Source organism: Hypomesus transpacificus, chromosome 21 (assembly GCF_021917145.1).
Source record: "Hypomesus transpacificus isolate Combined female chromosome 21, fHypTra1, whole genome shotgun sequence".
NCBI lineage: Eukaryota > Metazoa > Chordata > Actinopteri > Osmeriformes > Osmeridae > Hypomesus > Hypomesus transpacificus.
The window spans coordinates 1,971,170-1,990,758 of NC_061080.1; the positions used below are offsets into that span (position 1 = coordinate 1,971,170).

The window sequence follows — 19,589 nt, forward strand, 5'->3', positions numbered from 1 at the left end:
AGAAGTTGGGTTTGTCCCAGGCTGGGACTGAAGCTGACACCATCTATACACCCAAAGAGACTCCGAGAGCCCTTTAACAGCTGACACCATCTATACACCCAAAGAGACTCCGAGAGCCCTTTAACAGCTGACACCATCTATACACCCAGAGACTCCGAGAGCCCTTTAACATCTGACACCATCTATACACCCAAAGAGACTCCGAGAGCCCTTTATCAGCTGACACCATCTATACACCCAAAGAGACTCCGAGAGCCCTTTAACAGCTGACACCATCTATACACCCAAAGAGACTCCGAGAGCCCTTTAACAGCTGACACCATCTATACACCCAAAGAGACTCCGAGAGCCCTTTAACAGCCATAATTCCAGATATCCCAGAAATACCTTGACCCCATTCTCCTGTATACTATGTACAACCCACTTCTCCAAGTAAAAAATAAACCCACATAAAAAAAAGATATTGCTATAATTTGTATGGATGTTCTATACATTCAGCGGAGCGTGTTCGATCATAGATGCACTCGTAAAACATTTATATATCTCCTTGATTGTCCTGAAGAGAAGGTTGTAAAGTACAGGGACTCAAGACAGGGAGGAAACATTCAGTGATGAAGTCCATTGGAATTGAATACGAGTTAGAGGAGGGGGTTTGGCTAGTTAATGTTTATGTTGTGAGTCAGAGGAATAGTTTCCATGGGGTGATTGTGCACGTGTGTGCATGAGAAACAGTGAGAGAGAGAAAGATATGTACGTATTCATGTACGTTTGCGTGTGTTCCTGATATCCTGGTGGTGTAAGGGTCCAGGCGGTGGGAGGTATTCCTGGCATGTAGACTTGGCAGTTGGATCACATTTCTTCCAGCCTTCTATGATGACTGCACACACACACACACACAAAAGACACAAAGGAAGGTGTGTACGTGCATGTGTCTGTTGTGTCCAGTGGTTGTATGGGTGGGTCTTGTGTGTTTATTGCATGCTGGTAAGTGCATATGGGTGGGAGATGGGCGGTTGTGTTTGTAAACCCCCCACCCCCACCTCCACACACCCATCCACACACCTCCTGCCAACAGAGGATAATGGCTATAGTCAACGGTTATCTCAAACCTAACCCGACCCCAGCCTCCTAGCCTGTGCAGATCCTACTGCATCTGTACTAAAAAGAAATGTTGAGAGGGTCACCATTTTTAACTTGCTTTAAATGTAGCTGTTGCATGAGATTGGCACCAATGCCTCGGATTCCTGTGTGTGTGTGTGAGTTTCTATGGGTGTATGCATGTATGCGTTTCTTCAGGTGTGTCAGGGTGTTTGTGTGTGTGCAAGCACCCTATTTGAATGTGTGTGTGTGTGTGTGTTTAACTGACAGTGGGCGTCTCTGTCCTCAGATGAGTCAAGACACCGAAGAAGTTTGGACAGGCGATGAAACAGAGACACACACACACACACACACATTCTAGTTCTCAACGTCCGATTGCGCCATTTCCGTCTGTACAGACATGCCCACAACACAAGCATGTGTCCAGAAGTGGCTGTGGTTATTGGCACTCAGGCCAGATAAGACTGTGGTCTCTAAGGTCTTAGGCCCATCGTCACCACAGACCCGTGGGGTGGTGCATCAGTGAGCTCTCCAGCCCCTCCCCCCCCCCCCCCCAGGACACTGCTAATGGACGGCCTTGCGTGGACGGGAGGGTCGGAGAAGCAGGAGGACTGGGTGTGAGAGGGTTGTCCCAAGTGGAAGTGAAAAGTGCCGTGTGGTATGGGTGTTGTGCCATCACTTTCCCCTTGCAGATAATCGTGTGTCATCCGGAAACTTCTAAATCTACTGTCCAAGCCCGCACAAAAGCCCCCCCCCCCCCCCCCCCACACACACACATTCTAACATCCTCCACAGTTCACATACTGGAATACGACAAACACCACCAGCGAAACAGACTGCTCTCTTCCTTCCCACCAGATGTCAACAGCTGCTATGAAACATGGCTTCCAGAGAACTTTCCTAGAAATCAGGACCCCCCCCCACCTCCCCACTCTGCCCTGGCCAAGGGAAACGGCTCCAAGCCAAACACAGGCCCCTCCCCCTCTGTCAAAATACATGTGCTAGGTCAAAACATCCCCCTCCCTCCCCCCTCCGCCATACACACACACACACACAGACTCCCACGGCCCCCTTACCATCAGCTGAACCCTCCAGGGAGATTCACTGTGCGCTGGGAGTTTGCACTCGTTTTCTGTGCCAACTCCATTTTTCAAGATAAACAGCCATTTAAGGGACAGAGTTACTGAGATGTTGTTTTCATGGACTGGTTAAATGGGTCCATTCATTGATAGGCATATAGGCATTACCCCAAACGCTCCTGTAGTTGTTGAGACATGTGGAAAAATACAAATACCATGTGTGAGTGAAAAGGGGAGATGAGGTCAAGTTAGGATAAGGTTATCGAAAGCAAGTCCCTACTTCCACTATGTATGATAAGACCATGATAATATCAGTGTCAGAATAGACACGTACAACAGTGCCTGATAGAAAATGACAAGCCCATGTGACTGTCCCGACTACTGCACTGACATGAGAAGAAAACGCCCGCCCCCTAGTGGATATGGATGAGCATTACACCTCAATCCTGAAAAGAGTTTCACGTCTTCATGGTTGTTTATTGTAGACTGGAGTTTCAATGACAACAACACAGCAAGATATAGAGCTCCCCGGGAATGGTGACCGGGGACAACACTTGTACTTTGGTTGATCATTTCCTAACTCTAACACTTAGATGAAGAAAATACAGTACATTGGTTTGAGTTCTATGCCTGCACACGTCCGCACACCTGCACGCGCGTATACGCGCGTTTTGGAAACAGAAAATACAGCCGTATATCTAGCCGGAAATCTCGTATATATAACACGCTAGTGTTAGAAGGCCTGTAAACAGAGAAGAACAACTGTCTCTGGTTCTTTGCTTCAAAGCGAGAATACGGAAGAGCCAACAAAAGGAAAGGTCACGCAGCTATTTAGTTTTGCCAGGTAAAAAATTAAGATGCAATACAAATACTGCACAATATTGAAAAATAAACTTTCACAATACCTCACAATGAATATTAAATGTATATCCCAATGAACGATTCATACATTCAACATCAATATAAGCTTATATAGGAAGAATATAGAGTTATAAGACTAGTCAGCAGCATTATGTTGTTTACCAAAATATGTTGTGGTGTTTTTGAGGGTGAAATGGAATCACCTTGCTTAAAACTCTGTGGCTTCAGGAAACATACTTGCCTAAGTAGGCCAGAGGGTTCTTAGAAGTCATCAATCCAACATTCTTCATACCCCAAAGTGTACACTTCCTACTCAAATAGAGAGACTTTGTTAGGATAAACAACCTGGACTCACCCCCAAGAGAAAACGTACACTGACCATACTATATCTACTGGTACCAACTGTTGCAACATCATCTTTTAACGTAAAATGTCTCGGATGGTAATATTGACCTATTTTTTACACTTTTTAAGCAATATGTTGTTATCCATGTCAAAATGTCATTCAGTGCATGTTAACATCAGTCAGCAGGGCAGATTCCCTTGTTTCAGATATAAGACTATTTCCATCTTCTTTTTTGAAATGTGGATTAAAAGTGCAAACATGGAGTTGATTAAAGCTTAAAAATGTATTTAAGGGAAAGTTGCAGTGGTGCTTGGAATTAGTTTCTGCGCCCTCCCCCTCAGGTCTCCCCCTCTCCTCCTCCTCTCCTCCCCCTCTCCTCCCCCTCTCCTCCCCCTCTCCTCCCCCTCTCCTCCTCCCCATCTCCTCCCTCTCTCATCCTCCTCCTCAGGTCTCCTCGTCAGTAGCACTGGGAGAACGTTCCTGTGAAAGAGGGAAACGGAGAAGACCAATGAGGAAAAAAAACGCCGGTTCTGTTTGTGTAAACACATCCCTGGAAGGATCGAGTGAGGATGCATGGGTACAGTGGAACACACTCACCTCCTCCTGCTCCTCTTCCGTGTCGTCGTCGCTCACGACAGGTTTGGCCCGGGTTCGGCCCATACGCCTCCGCCCCTTCCCTCGCTCGCCGCCCTTGTCCCTCCGGCCCAGGCGGATCTTGACCTTCACCGAGCGAGCTGGAGGACACGCGCACAGTTACCAGCTCGCACTTTCATCAAATGCACCCCCACCCCCCAAGAAAAGTGCAAAACAGAGACTCGAGCCCTAATCCCTCTCTTCCATTCTTTCATCCCTCTCTCTCCTCTCCTCTCTGACTGCTCACCAGCGGAGGACAGAGACTCACACTCGGACTCAGAGCCTTCGTCCAGCTCCTCCTCCTCCTCCTCGCTGTCCTCCCCCTCGCTGTCCTCCTCCTTCTCGATCTTCTGTCTCAGGCTGGTGAACACAGACTGCAGCACGATGGAGTCCTCGTAGATCTGAGCACACACACACACAGAATGTTTGTGTGTGTGCATTTGGGTTTATGTCTTTTTGTGTCTGTGTGCGAGTGCTGTGTGCGTTTATGTGTGTGTTTCTGTCTGTGTGTGTGTGTGTTTCTGTCTGCGTGTGTGTGTCTCACCAGGGAGCCCTCCAGGTTGAAGGTCTGTGCATTCTGGAAGAGCAGCATCACGTCTCTCTCGAGGTCTCCTAGACTACGGTACCTGTGGCCACGGATCCTCTCCTGAGAGAGACGGACGACAGAGAGAGAGGGAGAGAGAGGGAGGGGGAGAGAGAGAGAGAGGGAGGGGGAGAGAGAGAGAGAGGGAGAGAGAGAGAGAAAGGGAGAGAGAGAGCGATGGATGAGAGAAAGTGAGAGAGGGATAGGAGGGAGAACTTTCTGGAACACTTATGTCTTATGAGGTGTGTGTGAGGTGGGCTCGAGTGTACGTGTACAATATTAGTACCTGTCAATACTGGATTTTCCCAGAAACCTTGACACAACACTGATGGCCAGTACTTACTTCTCCTTGGTTAGCCTTTATTCATTCATTCATTCAGGACCATTTATGGTTTGTTTTGGGTTTCAAAAGCGTGTGTCCAACAACAGCTTATAAGCTGGTGTTTGTCTCTGGCGTTGTAAGGTGTCATTTTGGAAATGGCACAGGCTGGATTTGAACCCGGGCCCCTACGAGTCACGCCTACACGGTATTTACACCAGTGAGCCACTCGGAGGGCATCGCTACCTTGATCTTCCTGAAGTCCACAGGCTTGCGGATGAGCTCGTAGTACTCCGGCAGCTCTTTGCGAGACGGTAGCTGGATGAAGACCTCGCTCAGCTGACGGCCATTGCTACTGAGGAAGTGATGTCATCAGTGTGAGACAGATCAGTCCAAGGTACATATATATAGGTATAATCGCGTAGAATACATGTAAAGACACCGAAACAAATGACAAAAATCCTTCACCAAGCTATCTGGACACAACATAGGATCTCCAGTAGCTTAAACTATCACCAAAAAACCAATGTAACATGTTTGTTTGTTGTCGCTTGGGTGGAGAACGCGTTTTCAAAGGTTACCTGTCTTTATACTTGATGACGGCGTCCACAATCTTCTTCATCTTCTTGCTCAGGGCCGGGGGGTTGGGGGCCAGTTTCTCGGCGGGGGGGCGCCCCCCGCTTCTTCTGACGCTTGCCGTCTTCGTCCTTGTCCCGCCCCCGGCCCCCCGAGGAGGACGAGGAGGGGCCGGGGAGGTCGACGTCGCGGTCCCGCTTCCTCTTGCGGGTGGTCTTCTTGTGTCGTACCTCCTCCTCGATCTCCTCCAGCGTCCCCTCCTCTATCGCCTGGAGGGAGAGAGCGGGAGGGAGAGGGAGGGGGAGAGATAAGGAGAAAGAGGGAGAGAGAGGGAGGGAGGGGGAGAGAGGGAGGGAGAGAGGGGGTATAGAGAGGGGAAGGATGGAGGGAGAAAGGGAGGGAGAGAGGGAGGGTTATAGGGAGGGGAAGGATGGAGGGAGAAAGGGAGGGAGAGAGGGAGGGTTATAGGGAGGGGAAGGATGGAGGGAGAAAAGGGAAGCGAGAAGGATGAGGAGAGAGAGACAGAAAGGAAAGGAGGGAGGAATAGAGTGGGCGAAGGAGAGAGGGAGAGGGGGGGGGAGGTAGAGGGAGGTAGGTATGTATAGAGAGGGGGAAGGAAGGAAGCAAGGAGGGAGAAAGGGGGAGCAAGGGCGGAGGGATTAGGAGAGACAGAGGGAGATACAGAGCAGGGAAGGGAGAGAGGGAGAAGGTAAGAGGATATAAGTCGTTTGATCTCACCACCCCTCGAACCTCAAAGCACGGCCTCGGCATCTCATAACGACGACAAACATGACCTCGTCTCCCCCCCTCCCCCCCCCCCCCCCCCCCCCCCCCCACCCCCCACCTTCAGCCACTGTTTCTCCGTGAGCGAGTCGCTGTAGTCCACCTCCTTGCGCTGGCGCGAGCCCCGCCCGAACATCTTCTCCTCCTCCTCCTCGCAGGTGAGCCGCTCCACCTCGGCGTCGTCCTTCATGATCCAGGTGGGCAGCTCGTCCTCCTCCATCAGACGGGGCTTACGCCGGGGGTTACGGGCGTCCTCGCGCCGCCTGTCCAGATCCATACGCTGGCAGCGTGCGTGAGGGGAAAAGGGGTGAGAGTAGAACGTCGAAGGAGGACCGCAGCGCCAAAATAAGCCCTGGGTGCACATGTCTGCTCACACAGACATAAGGATAAACACACTCACACACACAAGCTGATGTACTCACACGCCGTCACGACACGGACGCATACACGTGATGGGTGGAGAGACACACACCCACACACACTAACCATGAAGTGGTCGAATTCCTCCTCGCTCCGGGCAATCATCTGGTTGACGGTCTCGTCGTCCGGAACCTCCTCCTCCTCCTGAACACAGCAGGCACGCGTGAGGACACACAACAAGCGCACCCTGGGCATGACCTGAGCTAGCTGGCGGTGCGTTCACCCTCGCACCCAGCTTGGGGTTACTTTTGGAATGGTATTCGACTGAGTGCTGATCCCTTGGTGTGAAACAAGTGAAAGAGAGGATAGAAAAGTGGACCAGATAGGGCTAGTGTACGTACTGCAACGAGGAGGAGTGCACGAGGGGGGACTGGCGTAAGGAGGACGAACATGAAGAGAGGGAGGGAGAGAGAGAGAGAGAGAGAGAGAGGGAGAGAGAGAGAGAGAGAGAGAGAGAGAGGGAGAGGGAGAGGGAGAGGGAGGGAGAGAGAGGGAGAGAGAGAGGGAGAGAGAGGGAGAAGGTGAGGGAGAGGGAAAGAGAGAGAAAGAGAGAGAGAGAGAGAGAGAAAGAGAGAGAGGGAGACAAAGAAGAAAAGATAGATCCAAAAAGAAACCTAGCAAGCAAGAGAAACCAAGAAAAAGAGAGATATTGAGAACGAGCGAGAAAGAGAGATCTACATAAAGAGAAAATGCAGAGGGAAAGGGGAAAAAACTCAACAGACATGGGCAGGTGTGACACGGGGGATGACGGAGCCCAGTGTGGGCGTGGCGGGCGGCGGTCACACCCACCCACGCCCCCCCGGTGCGCCACACCCCCTTGGCGCCGACCTCGTCCTGCTCCTCGTGCTCCAGGATGGCCTGCAGGAAGGCGCGGCGCTCCAGGCTCGACGACTTCTGGTCGAACATGCCCGCCTGGATGACCTTCTGGTCCACGTTCAGCTTGTACTTGGCCGCCGCCAGGATCTTTTCCTCCACGCTGTTGACGGTGCAGAGGCGCAGCACGCGCACCTCGTTCATCTGCCCGATGCGGTGCGCCCTGTCCTGGGCCTGGAGGTCCTGGAGAGAGGAGGAGGAAGGGGGTGGAGGGTGGCTGAGCGGTGAGGGAATCGGGCTCGTCGTCGGAAGGTTGCCAGTTTGATTCCCGGCCATGCCAAATGATGCTGTGTCCGTGGGCAAGGCACTTCACCCAACTTGCCTCGGGGGGAATGTCCCTGTACTTACTGTGAGTCGCCCTGGATAAGAGCGTCTGCTAAATGACTATATGTGTGTATGTAAATATGTCTATATGTGGAGGGGGGGGGGTGTGTGACCCCTACCTGGGTGTGGGGCTCTCTGCGTGAGGATTTTGTGATACTTGCGGGCGTGTGTGAGAGATCGAAGGGGAGTTTCACCCCTGTTTGCGTGTGTGTGTGTGTCCCCATCTACCTGGTGAGGGTTCCAGTCCGAGTCGAAGATGACCACGGTGTCAGCCGACTGCAGGTTGAGGCCCAGCCCCCCCGCCCGCGTGCTGAGCAGGAAGATGAAGTACTGGGAGGCCGGGTCGTTGAACGTCTTCAGCAGCATGCCGCGGGTCCTCCGCCTTGGTGGTGCCTGGGGGGGGGGGGGGGGGGGGGCCGAGGGGAGGATATGGGGGAGGGAGGGAGAGGCGGAGGGAGGAGAGGGGGGATGTAAAGAGACAGGAAGTAGAAATATCCCAATAGTTTTTGGGGGGGGTCACCAACACTACTTCCGGACAGGCTTCACTTCCTCACTGACACCCCCTCCCCCCTCCCCCCCCCCCCCTTCCTCACCATCCAGACGCAGGTACTTGAAGTTTGCGGTAGGCAAAGTAGTCCTCCATGATGGTCATGAGTGACGTCATCTGACAGAAGAGCAGCACCTTGTGATTGGTCACCCTCAGCTTGGGCAGGATACGGTCCAGGACCTCAAACTTCCCCGACGCGCGGTATAGGTCAGGACTGGAGGGGGGGGAGGAGCTTAATACGACTTCAACAGTATAGTGTGTTAGTATCTCTGGGAAGTATAGTAGTATAGTTTGTATTCTGTTTGTTTCTTAATGTGTAAACAGTATGAATGTTTGTTAATGATGTTAATCATTCCATAGTATAAATAGAATTTTATAGTGTCAATTATTTCTGATTCCAAACTCACCCTTGAACAATGCCGCCCGAAAACCCCAAATGCTCGGAGAAAGATTCCTGAAAGAGAAAACAGGATCGGATGGACCCACGTGAAGGTATACGTGTGTCAGGTCACCAGCACCACAGAGGGGGGGGGGGGGGGGGGGGGGGGCGGAGGGCGTACCTCGATCTGCTGGAACATGTAGGGGTGGTTACAGATCTTCCTCAGCTGCATGATGGTGTTCATCAGAGTCTTGGTTCCTCCCTTACCCTGCGCGTACACAAAAACAAGAAAACAAGAAAAACACCTTTTTGAGCTATGACACATTGTTGTTTGGTTAAATTACTTTCTTTTCAGTCGTATTCGAAGTCTGCAAACGGTGTGTGGTCACCTCAACACCCAAACCCATGTCGAGAGACACTGGCTAATATCTTTTACAAGTTGAGGAACATTTTGGGGGGGTATTAAGACCACAGGAGGGTGTCTGGGTCTTCTGTCCTCTCTGACCTTTTTGTCCTTCTCCGAGCCGTCTGTCAGCAGCACCCCCTTGGCCTGCATGTGTCTGTACAGCACCCTCTGGAGAGACGACATGTCGCACTTGATCACGTACTCCACCTGGGAGAGACGGAGGGAGGACAGGGATGGAGGAGGAGCACACAACGCGTGCGTGTGGTTGTATCTGTGTGTGTGTTTTGTATGTGTGTGTGCGCGTGTGTGTGTGGTACTGGCCTTCTCCGGCAGCTGAGCCTCCACTTCCTTCTTCAGCCTGCGTAACAGGAAGGGGCGGAGCACCTTGTGGAGGCGCCGGATAATGAGGATGGTCTCCTCCTCGTTCAGGTCCACCTGTCGACGCAACCAGTGGAACTCATCAACTTTCCGGGTGAACATAACTGATCATAAACTTCCCCAAGACACGCACACAAACACACCAACCATAACATGAAGCGCACACACACACACACCACACACACCTTCTCCCCAGTCATGGCGAAGGGGGGCGTTGAACCACTGCTCGAAGGTGCTGCAGCTCTTGAAGATGGTGGGCAGCAGGAAGTTGAGCAGCGCCCAGAGCTCCGGCAGCTTGTTCTGCAGCGGCGTGCCCGTCAGCAGCACCCGCCGCGGGGCCAGATAGTGGGTGTTCAGCACCTGGGTCAGCTTGCAGTGGTGGTTCTTCATGCGGTGGCCCTCGTCCACGATCATGTACTTCCAGCGGATCTGGGTTTGGGGAGGTGGGGGGGTGACCGACGCATGGGAGGGAGGGTGGAGGGGTATGAGGGGTGGGGAGATGGAGGGTATGGAGAGAGGGAGAGGGAGGAACAAAGAGGGAGAGTGAGGGGGGAAGGAGCGAGGGAGGGAGAGGAGGGTTTACAAAAAATAAGAGGAAACTAATTAAATTAAGAAAAGAAAGAAATATTGTGTCATCCAAATCCCATTTTCAACTGTGTGAGTGTATATGTGTGTGTGTGTGTGTATAAGTGTATATGTGTGTGTGTGTGTATGTGTATATGTGTGTGTGTGTATGTGTGTGTGTGTGTATATGCGTGTGTGTTCTCCTACCTTGGCCAGGACCTGTTTGTCCTTGATGATGTACTCGTAGGTGGTGAGCAGCACGTTGAACTTGCCGCTCCGCAGCTGAGGAACGAAAGCTCTTCTGGCGGCAGGAGAGCCCTGGGGAGACACACACATAAACACAGGGACAAGCACACACACACACAGACACAAGCACACAGGGACACACACCACACAGACACACACACATGAACAAACACAGGCGCACACACAGATTGTCAACACTAGTGTTACGGAGCAGGAGTGCTCCTATTACATCAGTAGCTGAAGCTTTAGAGATCCATGGTATATATTAAGATTTACTTATACTTTTATAGACACAGCGCTGTTATTAAACACATCTAAAGCTGGACAAAAAGCTCACATTACTATCTTTAGCAAGGCAAGGCTGTTTTACCATACAAACTCCGTACAGACACGTTTGAAATCACCTTGTAGGAAACTTTGACCACGGAGGGCGCCCACTTATCAAACTCATACACCCAGTTAGACAGAGTCCTGTCAGAGAGAGAGGGCAAAGGTCAAAGGTGAATACGGGTGAATATGAGAGAGCGAGGAGGAAGGAAGAGAGAGAGAGGATCAGAGAAGAAGAAGTGTAAACAGAGGGAGGGATAGAGAGAAGAGCACAGATAACAGAGGGACAAAACAAGGGACGAGAGAAATACAGGAAAAGAGCCAGTAACAGTAGAGAGACTGTGACAAAGACAGAGTTCGAGAGCAACGGCCAATCAAAAGAGGCCAAGAGAGGCCACGAACAGCGTCTGTCCGAGAGAGAGGGAGGAGGGGAAAGAGATGGGGAGCATAGGATGGACAGAAGAAAGGAGGGTGAGGCAGGGGGGGGGGCAGCTCACGAGAGGGGCACGATGATGAGGAAGGGTCCGTTGAGGCGCTTGTTCTCCATGAGGTAGGTGATGAGGGCGATGGTCTGGATGGTCTTCCCCAGACCCATCTCATCAGCCAGGATCCCGTTCAGGTTGTTGTTGTAGAGAGAAACCAGCCACTCCAGACCTTTAATCTGGGGAGGGAAAGAGAGGGAGGGAGGGAGGGAGGGAGAGAATGAAGTAAGGAGGGAGGGAGGGAAGGGGGAGGGAGGGGGAGGGAGACAAAAGGGAAGGAGAGAAAGTAGGAGAGAGGGAGGGAGAGAGCAAAAGGGAGATGGTGGTTGCAAGATAAGGAGATAAGGCAGGAAGTGTTAGAGAAGTAATTGAGGGAACAGAGACGGGGAAACGGGGGGGAGAGAAGAGAGAAGAAACGAGAGAGAAAGAAGGGGGATCCAGAAGCGACCTGACACACTACGGAAACGTGAGTCGTTCCTCTCTACAGTCTCTCAATGTAGGAGGACTTTGGATATCTTTTATGCTACGACCGACTCATGACGTTCAGCGCTAGAAAACTCATTCACCCCTCGGTTAGCTTCACGCTAAACCGGTCGCGGACGGGGGGGAGGGGGGGACGGGGTCACCTGGTACTGTTTGAGCTGGCCGTTGATGAGCAGCGTGGACTGGCGGTCCACCCTCTCGGTGACGGCGTGGGCGACGGCGTAGTAGGACTGCAGCCCCCGGGCGAACGCGGCGCTGCCGTACTCGTCATCCACATCCTGTTTGGCGTGTCTGCAGAGGAAGGGGGGGGGGGGAGACATGGCCGCCGGGTTGTGGATGCAGTTCCACAACGTGGTAAAACGACGCCCTGTATCTCGCTAGATAGCGAGATAACAATGACTTGTATCTCGCTCGATAGCGAGATAACAATGACTTGTATCTCGTTAGATAACTAGATAACAATGACTTGTATCTCGCTAGATAGCTAGATAACAATGAGTTGTATTTCGCTAGATAGCTAGATTACAATGACTTGTATCTCGCTAGATAGTTAGATAACAATAACTTGTATCTCGCTACATAGCGAGATAGCTTGCTTTATTATTAACGAGGCTGGGATTCAAGTGGTGATGATATGGCTTCTCATCATTATGATCTTATCTCTGATAACGGACTGATGAATAACGTGTTGTGTGTAATACAGCGCCCCCTGGCTGTACTGTGAGGTAGAGGCTCAGGGCGAGAGCGGGCCAGTTCAACCCTAAGTAGAGTGGACAGACTCGATCGTGTGCACATACTCGATGATGTGTTGCACATCCACCTCCGACACGTCCTCGCTGTCGGGATCCGGAATCTTCTTCTTCTCCTCCACCGGAGCCTGGGAGGGCTGGAGCTCCTCCTCTTCCTCCTGAGGAAGAGGGGGGGGGGGGGCGTTGTTAATGATCAGGTCTCAAGACCACCTGGGTGTGGAACTGAGGCTAGGACTAAGGACTATATGTTTACGACCAGTCGTCAGGGTGACAAGCCCCACCTCTTCCTCTTCGGAGCCACTGTCTTCGCTGTCGGAGCGCGGGGCCACTTCGTAGCTGGGGGGAGAGGACGGACACACTCACACGGATTACACCACCAAACCCTGCCCCAAGTACAAGCCTTTTCCAACAACGCTTCTCCACGCTATCTCTCTCTCTCGATCTCTCTCCCTCGCACTCTCTCTACCCTTCTCTCTCTCTCTCTCTCTCTCTCTCTCTCTCCCCTTGCCTTCTCTTGCCCTCTCTCTCCCCTTCCCTCCCTCTCTCTCTCCCCAGGTCATCCCTCACCCGGGGTTCATCTCCAGCCAGGTGTCCAGCTGTCCGGCCTTGGGGGCATCCACCCCCGTCAGGATGTTGCCACTGTCCACATGGATCACCTTCACAGGCAGGTCACTCATCTGGCTCGTCTCATCCAGAGGCTGGGCGGGGTGGGGGGGGATTTAGTGATAAACCATTCAATCCAAGCCTGTATAAGCTTGTCAGTGGAAAAAAATAAAAGTGCCTCGTCTTGTTTACAAGGACAGGTAGTATAAAGGTATTGTAGACTACAGTAAAAGTCAGTTTGCCTTGTACAATCCTACATCTGTGACGATGTCCATAAACATTTCTCTAGTTAGATATGGATTCAGCGTCTGTGTGTGGGAAACTGGAAGTGTCTGTTAGGTACCAGCAGGGGAGTCTCACCTCTCCATCCGGGCCCAGGGCTGGGGTCTGGCCCTCTGCGTTCTCCAGCTAGTGGGAGCACATACAGACACATGAGGTAGCCATTTTTGAAGAAGATTTTTTTGAATGCCAATCTTGGGAGGGAAGGCGGAATATTTTGTCGAAGACCGAACTGTCGAATCACTTTTTTTTTTTCAACGTTTGGTCATGGAAGCAAATGTACTGACCCTTAATGTACTGCAATGGGATGTTTGTGGTGTCTCGTAAATGAGACATGAAATGAGTGTGAGAGGGAAGTCAACATAAGAAGGTAACATAATTACAATACACCAAATAAAATATAATAAACTCCCTCCCTCCCTCCCCCCCCCCCCCCTTTGCCTCCCTCCCACCTTCTTCTTCCTCTTCTTCTTCTTCTTCTCCTTCAGCGCCTGCACGGCCTTGTGGGCGCGGACCAGCTCCGTGAGGTTGGCCACGTACTCGTCCGTCTGCTGCAGCAGGTAGGCCAGGCGCTTGTCCTTCTTCTGGTCGATCAGCTTCCGGTAGCCCTCCTCGTCCTCCGCCTGGGGGGGGGGTGGAGAAACGGTATGTATGTGTGTGTGTGGGGGGGGGGGTTGGGGGGTGGAGGTGGGAGTAGAAACAGTTGGTGTGTGTATACGGGAGGGGAAGGGGGGGTGAATAGGGTCGTACGTGTTTATGTGAGCTCCGGCGCCGCCCTGAATGCGCAGATCGTGCCGATCACCCCTCCACCCCCCCCCCCCCCCTCCTACCATCAGCCTCCTCATCCTCTCCTTCTCGATGCGCTCGTTCTCCTTCTTCTGCTCGCGCTCCGTGTTAGCGTGGTAGGTGGCCACCGCCTTGGTCAGCTTCTGGCCCTTCCCCGTGACGGAGCGGTGGTACTCCTTAAAGTCTTTGGCGTGCTGCAGGATGCTGTTCAGGTACTCCTGGAGGCGGGGAGGGGAAAGGAGAGGAGGGAGAGAGGAGAAGGGGAGTGGGAGAGAAGAGAACAGAGGGATGGGGAAGGGGAAGGGAGAGGAGGTGAGAGTTCTTTCGAACTTTCAACACTACTCACGGGAAATATCTCTGCCTTTCAATCGTTTCCTTCGTCATCGTAAGATAAAAGTGACGCGCGGTGTGTGAACGTGTGTGTGTGTGTGAACGTGTGTGTGAACATGTGTTTGTGTGTGTGTGAAGTGGTCCCCGTCAGACACAAAAACCCGTATGTGTGTGTGTGTGTGTGAACCTGGTGTTTCTGCCGGCGCTTCCTCTCCTGCTCGATCTTCTGCTGCTTCTCCAGCTTCTCGGTGATGCGCGCCTCCCTAAGGGACTGGCGCTTGCTGCGCTTGTAGGCCTTGGCGTCCAGGGCCGTCTCCAGGGCCGTGTCCCGCCTCATGCACACCACCACTTCCTGACGCAGCTGGGGGGACACGCAGCAGAGGAGAGCGCCCCGTGAGCCGAGCGGTGACGTCGTCGTCATCCTCCTCCTCACCCTCATCATCATCCTTAACATTGACGCCATCCTTGTTGTTGACAACGTCATCCTCCTTGACGTGAACATCATCCTTGCCATCGTCCTCGTCATCATTATCATCCATACCATCAGCTTCGTTATTATCATCCTTAACATTAACATTTCCTTCATCATCATCCCTTCCATCATTACCATCATCATCATCCCTTTCACCATCATCATTATCCTCATCATGATCCTCCCTTTCACCATTATCATTTTCATCATCATCATCCCTTCCATCATTACCCTCATCATCATCATCATCATCCCTTTCACCATTATCATTATCATCATCATCCCTTTCACCATTATCATCATCATCATCATCATCCTTTTCACCATTATCATTATCATCATCACCATCATCATCATCCCTTTCACCATTCTCATCATCATCATCATCCCTTCCGTCATTACCATCATCATCATCATCATTACCATCATCATCCCTTTCACCATTATCATCATCATCATCCCTTCCATCATTACCATCATCATCATAATCCCTTTCACCATTATCATTATCATCATTACCATCATCATTATCATCATCCCTTTCACCAATATCATCATCATCATCCCTTTCACCATTATCATTATCATCGTCATCATCATCATTACCATCATCATCATCCCTTCTGTCATTACCATCATCATCATCATTACCATCCTCATTACCATCATCATCATTACCATTATCATTACTATTATCATCACCACCACCCTCGTCCTCTGTGTTCAACCCCAGCAGCAGTGTGTGTATCTCCAGGTACCTGTCTCTGGAAGTTGAGGAGGCGGAGGGCCTTGAGCTCGATGGTGGCCTTGGTCCTCAGGTCTCCAGCCAGGGAGCCGGGCAGGTTCTCCAGCTCGACGATGCGGTGGGTGATACGAGCCTGCAGCCTGGAACAGCGTACGGTATCATCTCACCGCTGATAGTACACACGTTCATAAAAAAATGTGTTGAGTCCTTGAGATGTTGAGATGACAGGGAAGTTAAAAGGACAATTTCATAAATGTTTGTATTGTAAAAAAAAATTAAGAGAAAAACTGTAGATTAAAATGCTATCTGGAATGTCATTGTAAGCAGGTCATATCTTATCTCTGTGTCTATGCAGTTCATATTTATGATGTCATGTGTGCAGTGGGTAGAGCAGTACAGGGGAATACTTTTTTGTAAGATATATTTCTTGGTGCCTTTATTATTGATTTCTGACAGAGATAGTGTGCTTGGAGAGAATAGGAAATGTGGGGGGAGGAGAGAGAGAGAGACAGAGACAGAGAGAGAGACAGAGACAGAGAGAAAGAGAGAGAGAGACAAAGAGAGAGAGAAAGAGAGAGAGAGAGGATGACACACAGTAAAGGGCCTGGGGCCAGTGATACCCCAGGTGACGTGGCCTGCAGTACCTGTACTCCCTCTCCTGCAGGATCTCCCCAGGGTCCAGGCCGCAGGGCTTCTGGATGGGCGTGATGCGGTTCTGCTTGGCGTGGTGGGTTACCATGGGCGCGGGCTGGGCCGGCTGCCCCGGGGACTGGGTCTGGGGGGGCATGACCGGGGAGGCGGCCGGGGGCACGGAGGGCGGGGCCGGGGAGGGCCGGCCTGTGGGCTGCGGAGGGATCAGCTTCTGGGGGGCGTTGGAGGGGGCGGCCGCGTTCACCATGGGCCCTGGGAGAAGGAGGGAGGAGAAGGGGGGGGTTGGGGGGGTTGAGAGATGCTATCAATAAAACAGTCTAGACTATGTGTCTAGACATCAATATGCCAATACCCGCCCCTCTCCATCCGGCCAGCGTTAGGGCCCTGGGGCGTGTACCTTCAGGCCAGGATTTGGGGGGTCCGTTGGGGTTCGGACCCTGCATCCCGGCTGGTCCCCCAGATGGGCCTGGGGGGGGCATGTTGGGCCCCATCATCCCTGTGGAGACAACATGACTTCACGCTCAACCCCTCCCTCTCCTCTCTCTCTCTCTCTCTCTTCCTTTCTCACCACATTCCTCCAATTCCAAATCATTCAACCAAGAAAAGGTCTGTTATCATAACACCCATCCGAGTCACGGCGTAACCTGTCGAAACATCGGTGTGTGTGTGTGCATCTACACTATCTTTGGGATCTCAAAGACCCAAACTCTGGTTCTGACCGTGGGCTCGGGTATATCCCTGGCTCATGGGCCCTGGTCCTGGTCCAGGCCCTGGCCCCCCTCCTCCACCCCCAACTCCAGGGGCCAGGCTGGGCAGAGGCTGCTGCTGCTGCATCCCAGGCATGGGCCTCTTCCCCTGGACCGCCATCTGGAGGTGGTCTGGGAGGGGCTGCCCGCGGGCCAGCATCTTGTAGGCCATGATCTGGGCCCTCAGCTGGTGGAGCTGGTTCTGGTTGAAGGGTGTGGGCCCCCCAGGGCCCCCGGTAGAGGAGCCAGGGCCAGGGCCTGTGGTGGTGGTGGTGGGTCCGGGACGGTTCTGTTGGCCCAGGGACTGGGGGTCCCCACTAGGGCCTTCCAGGGGGGCAGGGCCTGGGCCCTGACCCGGACCTCCAGAGGAGGTGGAAGAGGAGGAGGAAGAGGAGGAGAGGAGAGGGCCGGAGGGAGGGCCGTTGGCAGGGACCGGGCTGGAGTGGTCGGAGCCCCCTAATGGAGAGTGGTAGCCTGGAGGAGGAAAGGAGGGTGACGAGGTCAGGGCGAGAGAGGAAGAGAGAAGGGAAGAGGGGAAGGGAAGAGGGGAAGGGAAGAGGGGAAGGGAAGAGGGGAAGAAAGAGAGAGAGACACACTCAGAGGGAGGGATCCATGGGGAGAAGTGGGAAAGACAGGAATCAACAGGGCTAGACTTGCACAATAACAAACCAGCTGTGCAAAAGCCATCCTCATCCCTCATAAACCAAGGATTTCCCCTGCCAGACAGTCTGAGCTGTGCCCACCACACCTGTACCCACCACAGCCGCCCGACACCCACCTTGAGAGTGCTGGTCCATGGGGCTGGGTGGGGGGCCCATGCCACTGTGACCGCCCTGCCTCAAGGGCATGCCCTTCATCTGGGTGAAGCGGGTCTCCTCGCTCATGCCCTTCTCATGCATGCCCTCCATCGGCTGCGGACAGACAGACAGACACACACAACACACACATACATCTTAATCTCGGCAATTTCAGCATTGGCAATAACCGCAAGACCAGAGATTAGGACCTCTTTGATGAAGTCACTAGGTGAGGTTAGTCACTGTGTGCATGAGGCAAGCCCTGTGTAGTACTGATGGGAGGGCAGTCCTGCTTGTCATTTGAAAGTGGAAATAACACACTGGACTTTGAAACTTCAACTGAATTTCTAGAGTATATTTTCGGATTCACATGCTCACATCTTGAGATGTTTTTTTGCTGTGGTCTTTTAGGAAATATTGACCAAACTGCCTGTTTTTAATACTTTAAGTTTGTTACTTTAAAGGCATTTAAATTCCATGGAAGAACTTGTGACAGACAGATGCTGTAAAACTAGCATCTTGTAAGCCTGGTGTTAATGACTCATATCAGAGTTCATCTGGCAAAGTACCCAGTCAGCTTCCTTACTTTGTGCAGAGGGTGCATGCTCTCCTGGGAGTAGCTGGAGGACCCAGGCTGGGGCAGGGGGTGGCCCCCGGAAGACGAGGGAGGCCCTGGGCTGGGCCCCATCATGCTGTGGGAGGAGCCTGGAGAGGGCCCCGGACTGGGGCCCAGCATGGCCCCGGGAGAGGGCCCTGGACCTGGGGAGGGACCCGGACGAGGGGTGCCCCCCATGGGTGGGTCAGGGGTGGACATCTTCTTGCTATCAGACGGATAGCAGAGACATCTGAGAAAAGACAGGGATGGATACGTTAGCATGATCTACTGTGTTCAACTGGACGACCAAATAATCATTGGTAGATGCAATATGGATCCAAAAACGAATTTCTCTCACATAAATATGCAAGTAGGCTATACGTTTGGTGAGGCCAAAGCTTGAATTCGCTTACAAATATGGTGGCAATGATGACACATTTCATATTAAGCAGCCCTTCTACAATATCGAGGCAGGCATTGATAATTACCTGTAGGAAACTGTAATAATAATGACAATCTAATCTAATTCATTAATCCCCCCGTCTAGATCTCCCACCCCTGCGCTGCAGGGCTGCACCAAATTACATGCAGCGCGCAGTCCCCGCTGCACTGTGATTACAGCTTTTTGCTCTAGCACTTAATTGTGAACTTGAGACGGGAAAATGCAGTATGCAGCCAGTGATATTCTTTGTAGGCTAAGCACTACATGGAAGGGAATCCCGATTAATAAAAAAAGAGGGAATGGCGGACTGTGCTTGTGCTACGACACTTACCAGCATTAATAAAACGCTCTCCAATATAAATTGCGGCCTTTGTCTTGCTTAAAGATATATGAAAGACGGCGCGACTGTAAGAAGGCTACACTCACCCGCTTAGTTAGTACAGAATATGCCTTGATGAGTTGATTTGATTCAGAGACGTGGCTCGAGCGCCCCCCCTTACCGTTCCTATGATCGAGTGTTGAGTCACGTCTACGCAAAAAGCGCATGCGTGCGCAGCGGTAGTACTGTATTGTGCACGTCTTGTACTGTAAATTGTGTTTTATTCGACTACTAAGGCAACCACTGTCATTTGTTCACTGCGTACGTTTATCAGTATGCTATTGACAATTGAAGTAGCCAAGACTGAT

At 52.0% G+C, this 19,589-nt stretch overlaps 1 protein-coding gene across 1 annotated transcript; it reads right to left on the reverse strand.

The window, feature by feature from the left end:
* Window positions 1-3,785: 3,785 nt before the first annotated feature.
* On the reverse strand, window positions 3,786-19,419 carry LOC124483205 (transcription activator BRG1). Its single transcript, XM_047043526.1, is given in 38 exon segments — window positions 3,786-3,864; window positions 3,982-4,118; window positions 4,286-4,418; window positions 4,562-4,663; window positions 5,166-5,271; window positions 5,501-5,595; window positions 5,597-5,764; window positions 6,340-6,558; window positions 6,765-6,842; window positions 7,488-7,754; window positions 8,124-8,267; window positions 8,269-8,288; window positions 8,489-8,513; window positions 8,515-8,656; window positions 8,850-8,896; window positions 9,003-9,089; window positions 9,327-9,434; window positions 9,549-9,662; window positions 9,791-9,814; window positions 9,816-10,034; window positions 10,377-10,487; window positions 10,820-10,886; window positions 11,240-11,403; window positions 11,851-11,998; window positions 12,505-12,614; window positions 12,738-12,792; window positions 13,024-13,154; window positions 13,420-13,467; window positions 13,791-13,961; window positions 14,169-14,342; window positions 14,642-14,815; window positions 15,685-15,811; window positions 16,316-16,574; window positions 16,720-16,818; window positions 17,042-17,542; window positions 17,847-17,979; window positions 18,452-18,710; window positions 19,329-19,419. Coding segments are annotated over 37 exon segments (4,971 nt in total). The 5' UTR covers window positions 18,680-18,710; window positions 19,329-19,419; the 3' UTR covers window positions 3,786-3,828.
* Window positions 19,420-19,589: the final 170 nt, after the last annotated feature.